The sequence below is a fragment of the Orycteropus afer genome, unplaced genomic scaffold (assembly GCF_000298275.1).
Source record: "Orycteropus afer afer isolate SDZICR_OR568_19922 unplaced genomic scaffold, OryAfe1.0 scaffold00241, whole genome shotgun sequence".
NCBI classification, from domain to species: domain Eukaryota; kingdom Metazoa; phylum Chordata; class Mammalia; order Tubulidentata; family Orycteropodidae; genus Orycteropus; species Orycteropus afer.
The window spans coordinates 3,233,551-3,253,043 of record NW_006921828.1 but is presented as its reverse complement, the minus strand read 5'-3'; the positions used below and the strand labels follow the sequence as shown (position 1 = coordinate 3,253,043).

Below are 19,493 nucleotides of genomic sequence, written 5' to 3'. Positions count from 1 at the left end.
CCGACTCGACGGCACATAACAACAACAACATTACAGCCATACTGCTAACCAGAAGGCTGGCGGTTCAAACCCACCAGCCACTCCTCGGAAGATGGGGCAATCTACTTCTGCAATGATACTGCCTCAAAAACCCAAAGAGGGGTCGCTATGAGTCGGGTCCGACTCCACAGCACAGAACAACTACAACAACAATACTCTGCTTGGGTGTCAAAGCAATGTCTCATGCGTTGTAGCATCCATCATAGCATACATTAGCTGTAGTAAGCCTTCATGTGGTTGGGTGTGGATTTTTTTTTTAATGCTGTGATTCTCAAACAAAATGCTGTTGCTGAGATAGTTCACAAAAGCTATGAAACTGAACAACCAAAAAGCCTTAAGGAAAGAGGATAACATCCCATCTTCTGTATTGGTCTCCAGTAAAATAATGTTAGCATTTCTGATTCTTGAAAATAGTGATACTTCCAATTAAACACACAAACACACACATGGAAGGAAAAGAGAGGCAAACCATCAGATCCTGATGTGGCCCACAGGTAATTTTAAAACCATTCTCTTGTCACAACTAGCTGATTTTGCCTCCTGAATTGTGTCAGTAACCAAGAACAGCATTGGAAATGCCTTCCCACTCACACTCGTGTTGTAATATGTTGTCTATATCGTAAAGCAGCTAATTCACAATGGCCTTAATCGTAGGTATAGAGACTCACCCATAGTAGACACAAGATCACAAATATAAGTCATCGTGTCTTTTATTAAGCCATTTTACCTGCTCTCTATAATAAATGACTGAATTATACTTACAATGTACCTTTCTGCACATTATGTCTGTAGTTCTAATTATTCTCTGTGCACTCCAGTATAGGTTCACACTAAAAAAAAAATTCATTATTTCTACCTAGAGCTCAACTGAGTGAACACCAAGTAATTTCTTGGAAGATAACTAAGAAAATCAGACTTCAGGAACTCTAAACTGCACTTGGGCATGGATCATCCAGTGATTTAGTGAATGGACAAGTGTACACACACACACACACACAGAGTGATAATACAAAGCAAACTGACTTTTAGTCAGTTTTTTGTTTTCATATTGTCTCTAACTTCTCTACTGACAATGCTACTCTTTTTGGCTCCATCAGAGGGATCCCTTCCATCACCCTCCCCCCTCCAACCCTAGCATGATCCTACAACCAACTTGAATGAAACTGAAAAGAGACTATTTTTCAAAACTGAGGCTAAATGCTCCCACTTTGGTATGTTCCTTCCTGACCCCAAGCCCCAAATGCTTTTCCCTCCTCTGAGCAACTACAACCAGGCCAGTACTTCCCACAATGTTCTGAAGAACAAAAATTAAAATGGTGACAAAAGGGTTTCAAATGAAAACAAGGCTTTCCAGTCAAATAATTTCAGGAAATGCTCGGAAAGAACAAAAGTTCTGTTTTAAATTTCAAGATTACCTTAAAATCCCAGAATATTATAAAGGGTTATAGTGTGCTAATATTCTCTGAGCCTCCAATATCATGTATTATTTTACAGGGTTGCCAAAACTCATTTTCTTCTGAGCAGCCATCTATGTTATTCATGAAACATCTGGATACAACTTCACGCTAGAATCATACAATTTATCATACAATTCTAATATGGAAAGTGGCATGGAGACCTTCCTCAACCAATCCTCTTGTTTATAGTGAAAAAACTGAGGCTTAAAGTTTGTAAGGGCTCAAGATTTCAGTTAATGGCAGATGTGGCATTAGAACACTGAGATTGCTGGATACCAAGCTTTAAGTTTTTTTTTTTTTTTTTTAAGTATAGCAACACACTGTACTATTCTCGAACTTCATAGATGAATGTCACACATGAAATCCCCTATCCGAAGTAGCTGGGAAGCTCTTTGAGATCAGAATAAGGCATTGTAATCCTAGCTTTATTTCCCCAGTAAGTTGGCTCTTGGCAAATAGCAGGTTTCTGTTTGTAGTAAGTGATGACTAATGGTTCTTTGGTGATGGTTAAGATATTCACAATCAGTACAGTTTCAAAAGAAGTACAAAGTAAGTGCAACATTTGTTTTTCTTTTCTTTTCGCTTTTTACCATTTAGGGTCTCCCGGAACTTCAATTGTGAATTTAACTTGTACCACAAACACAGCAGCAAATAATTATACCCATTTAAGCCCGTACCAAGTGTCTCTTCACTGCACCTGGTTTGTTGGCCAGGATGCCCCTGAGGATACGCAGTATTTCCTCTACTATAGGTTTGTACTTATCTTTACTTACGCAAATGGATTGTTTCCTCCAGCCTTATAAAACTTATGAGTGTTCCAATTCAGGTATGGCTCTTGGACTGAAGAATGCCAAGAATATAGCAAAGACATATTGAAGAGGAATATTGCATGCTGGTTTCCAAGGACTTTTATCAATTTTTATGGGCGAGACAGGCTTGCAGTGCATGTTAATGGCTCAAGTAAGCATGCTGCAATCAAACCATTTGATCAACTGTTTGATCTTCATGCCATTGGTAAGATAGGCTTATATTACCCAAGGTTAAAATAACTGACTCATAGACTCTCAGCATTGAAAGGGGCTGTAAATATCACCTCAGTTAACTACTTCTCTGATGCTGGGGTAATCTTTCTCAGCGATTTCCCAGCTAGAAGGTCACTTAGCATCAGAGAAGTAGTTAAATGTCCAACCAAATCAAACCAAGCCAGTTGGGTCAACTCTGACCCATAGCAACCCCATGGATGCAGAGTAGAACTGCACTCCACAGGGTTTTCATAGCTGTGACCTTTTGAAAGCAGATGCCAGGTCTTTCTTCTGAGGTGCCTCTTGTGGGTTTGAACTGCCAACCTTTTGGTTAATAGCCATGTGCTTAACTGTTTATGCCACTTAGTGACTGCTTTCAGTACTGCTCGTGTTTTCAGCTGGATAATTCTGAATTGTGGGGGAAGGATTCGGTCTTGTGCATTGTTGTATATTTAGCAGTATCCTTGGCCTCTAGCTAGTAGGTGCCAGTAGTCCCCAGTTGTGACAACCAAATATGTCTCTAGACATTTCCAAATGCCCCTTATCATGGGCAAAATAACCCCCGGTTGAGAACTGCTATACCAAAGGGAGTAAATTCACTCCTTAACAGAGCTCATTTCATCTTGAAGCAGCTCTATTTCCTGACATTTCTGCCCATGTGGTCTAGAGGAACCACATCAAACAATTCTGATTGCTTTTGCCATAAAACGGTCCCACAACTATCCAAAGGCAGCTGTATTTTCAATCTTGAAGCTCCTCTTCCCCAAGCTAAACTTCCTCTCATGTTCTCTTCTGACCCGTCTCCTCTGGACATTCTCAAATTAGAATGTCTCTATCAGCATGTGATTCTCAGATCTGAACATTCTTCTCAAGGTTTGATTCTTATCAATTCTCAAAATACAAGATATTCTTCTCATCCTAGATACTTCTATTAAAGAAACTCAGCACACAGCCTTCTCAGTTATTAGCGAAACTTCAGTGGGGCAGGAGCAGGGGAAGTGTAGTTATTAGTATGGGCTATGGAGCCAGGCTGCCTAGATTTGAATCCTGCCTCTTCCACTGACTACTGAGTGACCTTAGACAAGCTGATCACCTTACTTTGGCTCAGTCTTCTGGTCTACAAAATGGGGATTAATTGGTTTCACTTGATTGTTAACCTACAGCTAGGCAGTTCAAACCTACCTATCAGTAGTATAGAAGAAAAGGACTAGCAATCTGTTTCCATTAAGATTATAGCCAAGAAAATCCTTTGGAGAAATTCTACTCTGTAACACATGAAGTCACCATGAATTGAAATTAACTTGGTGACAGTTAACAACAACAATAGGACTTTTGTGAGAATCAAAGGCAATAATAACTGTATAGTCCTTTTAACAGTGATGGCTTAAGTTTTCAAAAAATACGCTAAATATTATCTGAAGGATATGATTTAGTCTATGAAATATCTATATTAAACAGAGTGTAACTTTACAGAATCACATCACACACTTACAAAAGAGGATATGCAATTCTCTTCAATAGTATATTTTAAAAGAAAAACAACTCATTGCCATTGAGTCATTTCTGAGTCACAGCAACCTCTCCTTGGGTTTCTGAGGTGGTATTCTCTACAGAAATAGATTGCCCAATCTTCCTTCTGAGGAGTGGCTGGTGGGTTTGAACCTCCACCCTTCTGGGTAGCAGTCAAATGCCTTAGGCACTATGCTACCAAAGCTCCCAAGTAAAGATAAAGCCCAGTTCATGCTTTTTATGCAAGAGACAACTGCTGTTTCATACTCCCTCCACAAAAAAAAAACAAAAGGTACATAAAACAAAATGAAAGAAAAACAAGCCCAGAAAGAGGAAGTGATTTGCCCAGTGCTGCATACCTGCTGGCAAATAGAGAGAGCCAGGGTTGGGCACTCTAGGTCAATATTCTTTCCATTGTCATTTGACCCTTGGGTTCATCCAGTGATGGTTTGTGTCAGCAATGAGCTGATGGGGGGAGGAATTTAACCACTCATTTCACATTTAGAGTAGGAATTCTTAATGTTTACAGGAGGAATCTCTTTTTCTTCAGTGCTACAAAAAAGAAGTCATATTGGAGGCCACCAGCTTCCTGTGGCTTAGAGATCAGTTGATTAAGACCTGATAGTAAACCTGAGATGATCATATCCTAGAAATGCATTAAGAAATGTAGATAGATTGGACTCATCACTTGTTATCACTGATTCTCCAAAAAGTCACTGATCTCTCATTCTCTACCCTAGACCAAATAAACCCTCCAATGAATGTCACAGCAGAGACTGAAGGAAATTGTCTCTCTATCCAATGGAAGAAACCAGTTTCCACTTTTCCAACCCACTGTTTTCATTATGAAGTTAAGATTTACAACATAAGAAAAGATTATATTCAGGTAATTCCTCAGATCATATCAATGTTCAATGATATGCATTCTAGAAGCATTTAAAAAAATTATCTTTAATGAGTACTCTGGTTATAGCTTGGTATGATTAAGGTCAGAGTGAATTCACATCCATTCAGGTGTTAAGAAAATAAACCAAACATTACTGGCCTTATGTCTTGAGATGACATATCTTGGAATGAAAATATGTAAAGGACTCGGAAAAAAAAGTCATTAGCACTAATAGACAAAGAGTTTAAGAGGAAAACAACTGTAAAGAGAGCCAATATTTACTGAACATCAAGTATATGTCTTGCTTTATTTGTTTATTCAAACCTCATAGTAATTCTATTACATAAGTATAATTTCCATTTTAAACGTCTAGAGATCCAGAAAATTGAGGAACGAGGTGGTTAAGCAATTTGCCCAAGGTCACAAAGCTAGAAAAAATAGGACTGTCAGGATTCAAACTCAGTGTTTTAATACAGGAACACATATTGTCTTACTCATAGCAGGTGAAACAAATTCAATTCTATTCAACACATTTTTAATCAGTTGGCTATTTTGTGGCAAGTGTTGGGAGATACGAAGATAAACAAGATGCTGTTTCTCCTACTGAGGGCCTAGTTTAGTGGACACGCCCAGAGTTGCTCTCCTAATGGAGGCACAAAGGAAGGGATAGGCAAAGTAACCAGTTGGGGGTCTGTACAGAGAGGAATTGTGTAGAAAATTGTGTAGAAAAGGAGCTCTGGTAGCATAGTGGCTAAGACACTTGACTGCTAACCAGAAGGCTGGCAGTTTAAACCCACCAGCCACTCCTCGAAAGGAAGATGGGGCAATCTACTTCCGTAGTGATACTGCCTCGGAAACCCAAGGAGAGGTCGCTATGAGTCGGGTCCGACTCGACAGCACATAACAACAACAACAACAACAACAACAACAACAGAGAGGAATTGTGTAGAAAATGAAGGATGACTAGAAATTTGCCTGGTGAGAGAACAGGGAAAAGATGTTCCCAGCCAATCCTTTTCCACCTCTCTGTGGCAAAGGACTGTCTGTTGTTGTTTTAAACTATCTAATCCACTATGGATTAGCACTTTCATAAAATACAGTTAAAATGATTTGCTAGGAAAATGAAGTGTAACCAAAGACGTGTAAAATACAAAGCCTACTCACCGATCATGAGCTTGATATCCTGGCAATGTCACTGTTCTAGCAATGTTTCTAAACAGTAGTTTCCATTTCTGTATATATCTTGCTGTAGACCAGTAATACATAGTTCCCAACCCATACCAGTCCAGCCACCACATTCTGAGTGGCAGGAGTCTGAGAAAGCATGGTTCCTTGAGTCAAATGGCCAACATGGGAATCATAACCTTAGGCTTCAGATCCCAACTTCTCCCAGAGTAACCTTGTAAGACTTTGTTAGGAAAAGAAATGGGTTTCTTTTTGAAAAGCCATGACCATAGGTATGTATGCCATCAAAGGGTTTTAAGGATTTTAAGCAAGAAACATGACCACATCTGAAGAACAGAAGAATAATTTTGGTAGCAGTGTAGAAACTGGATGTGGGTGGACAGGAGGATATCACTTATCACTTAATGACTGCTATAATAGCCCAAACAAAAGATGATAAGAGCCAAAATAGGCAGTGACCTTGGGATGGGGATGAGGGACAGAGGGAGACACTTACGCAGGGTATATGTATGATGCATGTATCAGAGACACATCCCTGGTTTGGGATACAGGGAGTAGGCTGGATCATTGTTTTACCAGCTAGCAGAGGTAATATAGGACAAGGGCCCATTTGTGAGAAAACAGTCAAGATTCAATGCTGGGCAATGTTAGCCTAAGTTGTCTGTGGCCAACTAGCACTGACTGAACATACATCATTAAGTTGAACCATCCAAAATTGCTGTTTTAAAGATCAAAATATTGAATACTGTCAATTTTCCATAGGATTCAACCTAATATGTGTCCTACTGATTTTACATATATCCTTAAGTTTGGGGTTTACAAAGGTAATTTCATTTAACTTACTGATCCATGGGTTAGATATTTTTACCCTATTTCACAGACAGGAAAGTCAAGGGACTTACCATAATTGGAAGCAGAACTAGGATTCCAATCCCACCCTTCCTAAAGTCTGAGCTCTTTCCATTTCCCATGCTGCCCCTCACACCACTTCTGTCTCTGGTTGTTTGAGACTCCCCTGAATATCAAGAGTCAGCAAATGTTTTTTGAAAGGGGCAAGATAGGAAATATTATAGGTTTAGTAGGCCATATGGTTTCTGCTGCAACTATTCAACTCTACCATAGTAGAGGGAAAACAGTCATAGACAATAATGCAATGCAATATGTAAAGCTGTATTCCAATAATACCTTATTGTGGACACTGAAATTTGCTTTCCAAGTCATTTTCATGTGTCATGAAATAATATTCTTGTTTTGATTTTGTTCCAACTATTTAAACATGTAGAAATCATTTTTAGTTTGCTGGCCTTACAAAATCAGGCAGCTGGTGGGATTTGGTCTGCAGACTGTGGTTCGTAACCTGTGCTGAGTATGACAGGAACCACGTGATAATACTCTTTAATAATAGGACAAGAGAAGATGGAGGGACGAAGTGAGGAGGATGATACATTCTGCTAACTGCTGCTCCAGCCTTTCAATTTGGAAACATCAGTTAAGCCCATAGGGACCATCTGTGTCTTACAATTGACCAGTATCTATTTTGGTCACTGAATAGCTTTTTCCTGAAGGATGACTTGTCAACACAGTCATATTGAAGCAGTCTAAACTGATCAATATGTGTCCTATTGATTTTAAATTGATTGCTGACCAGTGAGCCACATTACCTAATAGGACTTCCCATTGTGATAATTAGCATAATGTAAATTGTGTCTCTACAGATTCTTATGATGCTAATTTCTTTCCATTTAGACAGAAAGAATAATGACCAATGCATTCATCTTGATAATTGATGTTACTTCTAAGTATTCAGTTCAAGTGAGAGCAGAAGTGAACTTTGCATGCAGGGAAAAGGGACACTGGAGTGAGTGGAGTCAACCTATTTATGTGGGTGAGTATCTCACACTTATCCTGAGGCAAACTATCTTGTTACTGGGTGCTGTGAAGGTGATTTTGACTCATGGCAGCCCTATGTGTTGTAGAGTAGAACTTCTCCATAGGATTTTCTTGGCTGTACTCGAAATGGAAACAAAGTGCCAGATCTTTCTTCTGTGCTGTTGCTGGATACGCTGGAACTGCCAATCTTTAGGTTACCAGTCGACTGCAAACTATTTACACCATTTGGTGACAAATTACCTTACTGATGGTTAAAAGAGGTAATCCTGGAAAATATGCAAACTCAGTCACAGGTCTCAAAATTGTTTCACATCTCTGCCATGCTTCATCTTCTGTAGGTCAACCGTTATTTTTACAGAGATAACGCACATATCACACACACACACACACGTTTGCAAACTGCACAGCTCCCTCATGCATTAGTCTCCTATGTTCTAGTTCTTCTGGTCTCATAGTTGTATAGGTTGCAGATCGGATGGTGTACCAGTCGCTAGGACTGATTGTTTCCATTAATTTTGGTTTTCTTCTTTCTTCTTGACGAGGAGAGACCCGTTGTTACATCTAGATGGCAGCTTCCTAGCTTTTAAGGTCCCAGTCGCTACTTGCCAAAGTAGTAGGTGGAACAATGTTTTGTATAGTATGTTATGCCAATTGAGCTTGATGTCCCCTGCGACTATGGTCCCAAGCCCGCAGGATCAACTACTCGGTCCCTCTGGGTAGCTGGCTGTGACCAAGCAATGACCATAACCTTGCCCCTTGTAAGCCAATGCATTTTAAGGATCCAACTCTTACTAGCACTAGCCCTTACAAGGTCCTTTACCCAGCTTTTCTCCCCAGATATTGTTTCTACATCTACCCAATTTTAAAGAACTTTTTTGGTATTAATTGCAGCAACACATGCTGTTGTAAGAAATGATACACAGAGATCCTGAGCACCTTTCACCTCATTTGCCCAAGGAAAACATCTTGCAAGAGTATAGTACAATATCATAACCAGAAAATTAGCATTGATATAATCTACTAATCTTAGCTAGATATCATCAGTTTTACATGTACTGATTTGGGTGTATGCATGTCTACTCAGTTCTAAGCAATTTTGTTAAATGTGAAGGTTCCTGTATTAACCACCACAGTCAAGATACAGAACAGCTCCATCTCCACAAGGATCTCTTGTGTTGTCCTCTTAAACCACATCTGCCACCACTTCCCCTCCCTCCCTCACCATCTATCCCTAACCCTGGAAATCACTATCTAGTCTTCATCTCTATAATTTTCCTTGACCTAATTTTGCATTTGCATTCATAGTTTTCTGTTCTTAAAGAAGATTCTAAAATAGTTTCATGGTCCACAAAGTCTGGATCCACCCCTAGGCCTTCATATCTAATATTTCATATCCAGTATTACTACATGTACAAACAACTGGGAGTCACCTGGGCTTCCTGTGTTGGTTCTGAAACAGATTTTGTTTATGACCAAATTGACTAGTTTACTTGTCAAGTAAGGTAGTTATTCACCAGTTGAATCTGTGAAGGCCCTGGATGAAAGGGCGTTTCTGACCTTACCTTGGGCCAGATGACATCCCCTAGTCTAGAGATGTGGCCTGGCACTTGAAGATAGAATATTCATGCCTTGTGTTTATTGTTATCTAGGTGTCTTGGGCAAGAGAACATCAGCATTTTATGAGAAAAGGGGACAGTTAAAAAATAAAAAGTGTGTCTTGTGTGTATGCAGGCAGCCTGGGGATAGAGACATATGTGATTAAGTATTGCATTATGTCTACAAAAGCTTAAGAAGTCAAAGAACACTAGAGTCTGAAATTCCAAGTTTAGCACTAGTCTTGTCACATATTGGAGTCCATGAGTGGTGAAAATGATTAATGACCTCAGCTGCTAACTGAGTGTTAAAGGTTTGATTCTAACCAGAGTTTCCTCCAATGGGGTATCTAATGACCATCTGAAGAGTGTACTTGAGAGACTTCTTTTAGTCATGTGCTAAAATTTTCTATTATTTAATTCATATACTTAGGCTATGGAGTCTTCAGGAAATTCCTGGACAGTGACCTATTAGCCCATGTGGATGTAAGTCAGATCAGGCACGTATCAGGCTTCCATAGAAGACTGGGAAAGGTGAGGAAAGGACTGGAAATGGAGAACTTTTCTGAACATTAAGGGGGCTTTGTCATGCTAAGTTGCTGAGTATCCAAGGGGTAGTGGCACCCCTTAGAGTTGTACAACACATGACCAGAGTAGCTTTAGGGGTTGGCCTTGATATCACTCGACTGTAACTCAGAAGAATAGCATGAGCCTTCCTGGGGAGAGAGAACTGAAACGAGGGAAAAAGGAACTGAGAATGAACCAACTTCATAATTCTACTGAGGCCAATCTTCCCCTTCCTCCTCTTGTCCTAGGTTGATACCCCAACCTGATTAAATTGATCCAGCATGCACAGGGCCTCCCTCAACAATGCTTCATCTGCACAAATAAAATGCACTCTACTCATAGGGAAGCCAATAGAAGAAATATTACTCAGTCCCAGGGAACTTTCAGCAGGATTATTAATGTTATCAAATTCCTATGGCAGAAGCTTAACTTTTATTACTTACATTCAGTGTATTTTCTTTTTAAACACTTTATACTAATCTTCAAGGGCACAAGTCTTGTTAGTGACAAAATATTAATATTTCTAAGTGTCTTCTCAATGTTACTACATATACAGTCTCTACTTTTTTAATGCCGTGCAAGTTGCTTCAGACCAACACAATGGAGCTTGAAACCAAGGCCAGATTCTGGGCTAATGATCCATGTCTGCTTATGAGGGTCTGAGTTTTTAAATTATGTCAGGGTTGACTGTAGAGAGTTTAGAGCTTAGGAAGTGGGGAAGAAGCTTTAGACAAACTAGGAGAACTAGGTTTTAGCCATGGCTCTGCCGATGCCTAATTCTATGACTAAATTGTTGTTAGTTGATGTCATGTTAGCTCCAACTCGTGGTGACCTTATATACAATAGAATGGAATGTTGCCTGATCCTATGCCATCCTCATGATTATTGCCATGTTTAAATCTTTTGTCATGGCGATTACATCAGTCTCATTGAGCTTTTCTCCAGTTGCTTTTGACCTTCTATTTCACAAAACATGATTTCCTTTTTAGAGAATGGTCTACTCTTTTGACATTTTTATATCAGATTAATATTGTTTGACCCAGAGAGTTTTCATTTGCTAATTTTATTATTATTATTATTATTATTACTATTATTATTGTGATTTGGGTGAAAGTTTACAGAGCAAATTTGCTTTCCATACAACAGTTCACATACACTTTTTCTCATGACATTGACTATGATTTACTCCAATGCAGCAGCTCCCCTCCCACTTCCTCCCAATAGTTATCTCTTCCCTGTGTCCATCTCTCCATGCACTCCTGCCCCCTGAGCTGTCTCCCTGTGCATAAGCAGCCCTTCTTTCTCCCCTGATTGTTCTCTCCAAGGAGTGTAGCTACCCCAGGTAAATGTTCAACTCATATGCCTGTCTTTTGTTTGGCTGGAAGCTACAGGTGTGGGTTCAATTCCAGACCTGAAGGGCAGCTAGTGGCCATAGTCTCAGTGGTTCCACCAGGCTCTATCAGACCAGCAAATCTGGTTCTCCTGCCATTTTTTTTTTCCAAATGATTTTGAGTTTTGTTCCACATTGTTCTCCCTCTCTATCCAGGATCTCCTACATAGATCCCCCTCCAAGTGTTTGACAATGGTAGCCGGGCATCATCTAGTTCTTCTAGTCTCATAGTCGTACAGACTGCAGATTGCATGGTGTACCAGTAGCTGGGACTAATCGTTTCCATGAATCTTTGTTTTTCTTCATTCTTCTTTGCTCTGGATGAGGAGAGACCCATTGTTCCATCCAGATGGCTGCTTGCAAGCTTTTAAGATCCCAGTTGCTACTCACCAAAGAAGGAGGTGAAACAATATTTTGTGTAGTATGTTCTGCCAATTGAGCTTGATGTCCCCTGCGACTATGGTCCTGAGTTCACAGGTTCAGCTGCTCACTCCCTCTGGGTAGCTGGCTGTGACCAAGAAGTGACTACAACCTTGTCCCTTGGCAGCTCAACTATACACCTGGGAATTCAGATCATACAAATACATTTATAGGACCATTGTCTGCCAACCCTATACATGGTCTTGGGCACACTCCCTGCTTCATAGACATACCTAATAGTTCAGCCTGTCCACCCATCTATCTACCCATATACCCACGTTTGCCTTGACTGACAACACAGTACTGTATGTGCAAAAGGGCTCAGCTTTGTTTTCTGTACCTCCCATGTCTTCCTCTTCTTCAATGCCACCATGTTGAGCACTCACATTTGGTACATTTTCATTGGCTAATTTTTAGAAGTAGATCACCAGGCCTTTCTTTCTAGTCTTAGTCTGGAAGCTCTGCTGAACACTGTACACCATGGTGTCCCTGCTGATGTCTAAAATACCAGGAACATAGCTTCCAACATCAAAACAACACATAGGCTCCTACAGTATGACATGTGGATTATCTCAACCAGAGATGGTAAAATACAGTATTTCGTGAACCAAATAATTGAAGACTGCTCAGTGCTGGATTGAGGAGGATTCTCAGGCTAAATATGGGTCATCAGAAAGATTTATCAACATCACCTGCCCCTGGTATAGAGGATATAGTGGTGACTAGTGTGCCAGGGTTTGGCTAAAGACTAATGCCTTTAATCTTCATCTAACCTCATCAGTCACACCTGACTTCTCTGGGTCTTAGTTTCCTCACCTGTAAAAAGAGAGCTGCTTTCTTTTCAGCTCCACCATTCATGTTTTTTATTTTACACTGTCTCACCCCACCACCAAAGTGCAGAGACTGAACTTGTAATCAGTAATTAGAGTTTATATTGAGTTTGTTTTTAATTTATCACTCACTCTCCACTTTAAAGCTCTCCAAGCATTATTTCCTAAATAATAGCTTCCTCATTTGGGCCTGAGAGTGTTAGAGTCTCCCCACCCCAGGTGTACCTCATTGCCATTTTCTATGGAAAATCTCATTTCATTTACTGCCACCCTTTTCATGAAGATGAGCTGATTAATATTACTACTCACCTTATAAATTGATTGTTTCTGGAATTTACTCCCCTGCTCAGTTAAGGATCATTAGTGGATTTAATCAATGCAGACTTTCTATTTTCATCAAGATGATTAATAAACATAATAGAAAGTCCTGGCCCCTCTGGGATGTCTTGCATGGCTCTTCCTTGCCTCTCAAGGGGATGGCAATAATTATGGTCAGCTTGCAGTCTATCAGGCAATTTTGCTGCTATATTCATTTCCTTTAGACACTCCTCCTCTCATCCCTTGTGTTCTAAATGGCAACCGGAAGCACTCCCCTTCCATTTTTACTTTGAGGCCCAACTTAAATACCACCTCTTTCTTGTTGTTGTTGGGTGCCATTGAGTCAGCAACCTTATGTACAACAGAATGAAGCACTGCCCGGTCTGGTGCCAGCCTCACAATCCTTGCTATACCTGAGCCTATTATTGAGGCTACTGTGTCAATCCATCTCCTTGAGGGCCTTGTCCTTTTTTGTTGACCCTCCACTTTACCAAGCATGATATCCTTCTCCAAGGAATGATTCCTTCTGACAACATGACCAAAGTAGGTGAGACTAATTCTGGCCATTCTCACAGAGCATTTGGGCTGCACTTCCTCCAGTGCAGATTTGTTGGGTTTTTTTAGCAGTCCATGGTACTTTCAGTATTCTTTGACAACACAACTCAAAAGCATCAACTCTTCTTAGGTCTTCCTATTCATTTGTGCAGCTTTCACAGGCATATGAGGTGATTGAAAATACCATAGCTTGGGTTAGGCATACCTCAGTCTTCAAAGAGACATATTTGCTCTTCAGCACTTTAAATAAGTCTTTTGCTGCAGATTTGCCCAGTGCAATATGTCATCTGATTTCTTAACTGTTGCTTCCATTGATGCTTATTATAGAAACAAGTGATGTGAAGTTTTTGACAACTTCAATCTTTTTGCCATTTGTCATTATGCTGCTTATTGGTCCCAGTGTGAGGATTTTTGTTTTATGTTGAGATGTAGTCCATACTGCAGACTGATGCCTTTAATTGTCATCAATAATAAGTGCTTCAAGTCATTTTCACTTTCAGCAAAGTTGTGTCATCTGTGTATCTCAGGTTGTTAATGAGTCTTCCTCCAGTCTTGATGGCATGTTCTTCATATAGTCCAGCTTCATGGATTATTTGCCCAGCATACAGATTGAATAAGTATGGTGAAAGGATACAACCCTGATGCACTCCTTTCCTGATTTTAAATCATGTAGTATCCCCTTGTTCTGTTTGAACAACAGCCTCCTGGTCTATGTATAAGTCCACCCTTTCTATTTTAACCTATGGAAGTGAAGGCCCAGAGATGGTAAATGACTTAGTAAATGTCAAATGGTCAAAATGTGTTGTTAAGGTATAATTTCTCCAAACAGGTGGCATATGAGCCTATTAGTGAATTAAAATGGATTCAATTAACTAATTAACCCATTACAGCCCAAGATTCTTTAATAAAGGTAGAAACACTGGATGAGTAATTTAGATTGATGAGTTAAGGGAACAAGAGGATTCCCTGGGTGGTACCAATGGTAAACATACTTGGATGCTAACTGAAAGGTTGGAGGTTCCACTCCACCCAGAGGTGCCTTGGAAGAAATGCCTGATAATCTACCTTCAAAAATTTAGCCACTGAAAACCCTATGGAACATATTTCTACTCTAACACATATGGGGTCATTATGAATTGGGGTCAACTCGATGGCAACTGGTGGTGGAGGCCAGGGGTGTTGCCCAGTTCCAAGTGGCCCAGTTCCTGGAGAGTCAGGTCGCACAGGGGACGGTAGTTAGGGGAGGCAGTGAACAAGTGAACACACTTGCCTGACCTAAACTGAGCTGTAGATGGGCCCCCTGCCCTACTTCTTCCAGAGCATGAAATACCTTTATTTTTTTCAAATGGAAGTAGTAGTTGTTTTATCTGTACTCGTTCTCAACTGCCTTTCCTCAACTGACTTCTCTGTCTTATCTTAACAACTAACTTCTTACTTTTTACATGTCTTTCTCCTTTTTAAGCTTTCTTAACTTCCTGAATCTTCTGTTCCTCTATTATCTTTGCCATCTCCTGTTTACCAAAACGTTTTGTTCCATGATGCCTATTCTTAGTAGAGCTTTTTGTTTTCTGAAGTTCATCATCTCCTTTTCTTCCTTCTATTAAACTCAGAAGCTATGTGTGAAATAAGCAGTTATGAAAATGAATTTTCCTTAGGTTATGTCCTTCTCCATGGGAAAGCGTATGTCATGTAGCTCTCCCTGTGCCTATTTCTGGCTTATGTCATTGTTGGTCATTGGCCTTACCCACAACCCCAGGAACTGCCCCTCAATCGAACAGTTGGTTTTGACCTCACCTCACCAACAGCATTATGTGAAGACTGGGATCTGTGTGCTGATGGTTCTAGCTATGATTTTAAATATATTTTTCAGAAAGAGAGTTTTGTGCTTTAAGGTCTGTAAATGTACTTGGCCCAGGGTTATAGAGAAATGTTCACCACATTTTAAGATGGATCAGACAGGAGTGCACTGCTGCCTACCTTCAACACCATCATGAGTTACTTATAAGGAAACCCTGGCTTTTACTTTCCTTCATGATTTGAGCTGGGGAATGTGACACATCCTAGAATAAGAGTTTCATGAAAATAGGCTGAGGCAGAAATTCAGGATGTGCATGCAAGAATTTGAGCAGTGACTGGGGTGGAAGTAAAGGCACCATAAGGCTGCTTCTGTGCTTTCTCTTCACTTTGACATTCATGGGCTTATTTGTGAAGAAACCCTGTACATTTCCCCTGGAACCCAGAATCCAAAGCTGCAGGGCATAGAACTGCCTTTGAGATCATCTGATTCATCTCCTTCACTTTGCAGGTTGCCCTGTATATCACCCGAGCTCCTGTAGCTCCATCCCTCCCTCCCTCTGACTCCCACTTCTGTGCTCTTTCTTCTTATATTCTCATGCTGTGGTGAAGTAGGGAGAGCACCAGGAGAAGGGAAGATGAAAGGGAAATACTGTGGAAGGGCTCAAATTAGATTTTTGCTATTGTCAGTTGTTGCCAAGCTGGCTTTGACTCATGGCAACCACACGTGCAGCAGAACTGAATGTTGCCTAGTCTTGCACCATCTTCACAATTGTTAGTATGCGCATGTCTGTTGTTGCAGCCACTGTGTATTTTAAGTGCCTTCCAATCTATGGGGTTTATCTTCCAGCACTGTATCAAATAATATTCTGTTGTGATCCATAGGATTTTCACTGTAAGTGGATTGCCAGGCCTTTTTCTCCTAGTCTGTCTTAAACTAGAAGTTCTGCTGAAACCTGTCCACCACTGGGTGACCCTGCTAGTATTTGAAATACTGGTGGCATAGCATCCAGCATCACAGCAACATGCAAGCTACCACAGCACAGCAAATGGACAGATGAGTGGTGGAGGTTTCTCTACGCCTTCCAGAATAATTTTGTAGGAGCAGACAATTCCCACTGTGAGTTTAGGATGGCCCACTCTTTATTGCTTCCTATGTGGATGGGTAGAGCAAACAGTTAAGTGCTCAATGACAAGCCAACATGGTTGGCAGTTAGAACCCATGCAGAAGTGCCTTGGAAGACTGGCCTAGTGATATGCTTCTGAAAGGTGACAGCCTGGGAAACCCTATGAAGGACTTCTACTCTATACACATGGAGTCACCATGAATAAGAATCCATTTGACAGCAACTAACAACATCAGGAGCTCTGGTAGTGTAATGCCTAAGGATTTGACTGCTAACCAGAGCGCTGGTGGTTCAAACCTACTAGCCACTCCCCGGAAGCAAGGTTGGGCAATCTACTTCTGTAGTGATAACTCCTCAGAAACTCAAGGAGGGGTCGCTATGAGTCGGGTCTGACTCGACAGCACATAACAACAACAACAACATCTATTACTGCCTACACTACCCTTCCATGCATGAATTCTGTCTTGAAATGGGTCTGCTGATGGGAGAGCTGCTTAGAGGGAAGAGGACTCTCACTGAGCAGGGCACTATATTAGGCACGTTCACCTATATTATCTTGTATATCTTCACACACATGACTTTTGCAATTATGCAGATGAGAAAACAGATGTAAGGAGGTTAAGGAAACTGTTTAAGGCCCCACAGCTAGGAAGTAGTATACGTGGGCCTAGAAGCCAGCCCACAGTATGGGCTCATCTGCTTTGCTCTACTGCTGTGGATCATTGCTCCAGTCAGGCTGACTGAGGCAGGAGGATGACCATGGCTCACACAGTAGGGGCTGAAGGCTGTCAAAGGGTGTTTCACTGCCAGCTCACAACCTGGTCTGCCTCCATTCAGACCAAGCTATGGGGACATTCTCCCACTTTAGGTTGCCCTTGTCTAAATATTCCTTTCTTAGTTGTTTATAATGTTCATTGTAATTTTTTTTTGTATGTGAAAATATACAAAGGATATACCATGTCAAAAAATTTTGCATGTGTAATTCAGTGACATTGTTTACGTTCTTCAAGTTGTATAATCATTCTCATTATCGTATTCCAAATTATTCTAGCACCATTCAAGACATTGTCCCCTAAACTTCTCACCTGACCTTCCAAGATGCTGTTGTCAATTTCAACTTAGGAAATCTCTGAGAGAAAACAATGGTCAGGGCAGACATAATTTACTTGATTAAGCTAAACTGTTCATTTAGTATAAAACCAAACCCACTGCCATGGAATCGATTCTTACAGCAACCCTTATTGGATTTCCAAGGTTGTAAATCTTTATGAAAGTAGATTGCTTCATCTTCCCCCATGGAGCAGCTGGTGGGTTTGAACTGTTGACCTTCTGGTTAGCAGCCAAATGCCTTACCCACTATGCCACCAGAGCTCCTTTATTTATTTATCTAATATAGATGCCTTAAAATTTAGGACCTTCCAAGTCTTATACCCCCTTCCTATTCCTTAGCATCTGGAATATATGGTGATTTTTGTTTTTGCTCCTGACCTGAGTTTATTACAAGCGTTTCCTGTGTTATGGAACATCTGACTTACTGATAACTCTTACCTGCCCCTTAGTATTATGTAAATCTGTCCTCGCTTTGAAATGATTGAACAACCTCCTACTCTTAACTATCCATCACAATCACCTTCACTTGCTGCACATGCAGCTTTTAAATCATTGAATTTTCCTAGTCTTTTCTTGCTTAGGTTAAATAAGAACCATGTGTACCTATTGCCACTCACCTACATATTCCACTTAAAGACAGTTAGGAACACATCTCGTTCGTAACCTGGGGACTATCTGTGCTGTATTTTGAGGGTTCTGTCAGCAACAGCATCTTGGTTTTGTTTTAATGATATAGGGGAATCACCTTGATGTCTTGGTTGCAACACAATGTGTTACAATCATAATTACTAATATTTATCGAGCACCTAGTAAACATCGTGCTAAGTAGTTTACATGTATGAATTCATTCAATCCTTTTCACTATTTGTAGGGGAGGAAGCTGAAGCAGAGAGAAGAGACCTTGCTCAAGGTCAAATGGGCAGCACATGGACGTGGCAGGGCCAGGATTAACAGGCAGGCGGTCTGGATCCAGCACTCCTGCTCTTCACCATGCCACTCCACAATCTCTTGATCCCTGTTGCTTACTTCAGTGTAATGATTGCACTTTTTGCAGTCAGCTTTTACTTGATAAGCAACAGGTCCAGCAGTCCCTTAGAGGGAAGAAATTTCTATGTTGTTTGAGGGCTCCAGAAGGCACATAGGCCTTGGTGCTGGTGCTGTAAGGGAAAGTCTCAAGAGAGGGAGAAAACTGCAAAGATGGGTTCCCTCTTCAGCTTTGTCAAGTTTAGTCCTACCGGGAGGAGGTGTGGTAATGCAGTCAAACAATGCTATAGTAATCCATGTAATTAACAGAGAACACCCAACAGCCACTCCTCTGAAGGAAGGTTGGGCAATCTATTTCCATAGTGATACTGCCTCGGAAACCCAAGGGTCGCTATGAGTCAGGTCTGACTCGACGGCACATAACAACACCACCACCACCTATACGCAAGCTTACATAAGTACACACACACACACACACACTCCATTTCCTTCTCCATATTTTGGTTCACTTTATCCCAATTCCATCAGATGAGTGTAATGCATGCTTTGTGCATTTTGCTATGATCCCAGAACTACTCTATGTTTGGCCCATTGAAAGTACCTTTGCCCTCAATAAAACCCATAGTCCATTGGGCACCTCAGAAAGTTCATCCACCCACAAAGGTTGTTTCTGATTCTTCTCCCACTGCCAGCCTATGACCTGACTTGAGAGTTCCTTCCCTGAATGATGCCACAGCCATGCCCTTCAACAAGAGAAAAGATACAGGAGTAACAGCTTGATCTCCTTTCAATTCCCAGTTCTGTGGATACCACTGGAT

General features: G+C 40.8%; 1 protein-coding gene across 1 annotated transcript in view; it reads left to right on the top strand.

Annotated features, from left to right (window-relative positions):
- The window catches only part of IL5RA (interleukin 5 receptor subunit alpha), a 42,988-nt gene that overhangs the window by 9,853 nt on the left and 13,642 nt on the right, over positions 1 to 19,493 (top strand). Inside the window, exons 4-7 of the mRNA XM_007949169.1 lie at positions 2,094 to 2,247; positions 2,323 to 2,510; positions 4,768 to 4,913; positions 7,845 to 7,983. Of these exons, the coding sequence (XP_007947360.1) occupies positions 2,094 to 2,247; positions 2,323 to 2,510; positions 4,768 to 4,913; positions 7,845 to 7,983 (627 nt within the window). The remainder of the gene's footprint in view (positions 1 to 2,093; positions 2,248 to 2,322; positions 2,511 to 4,767; positions 4,914 to 7,844; positions 7,984 to 19,493) is intronic.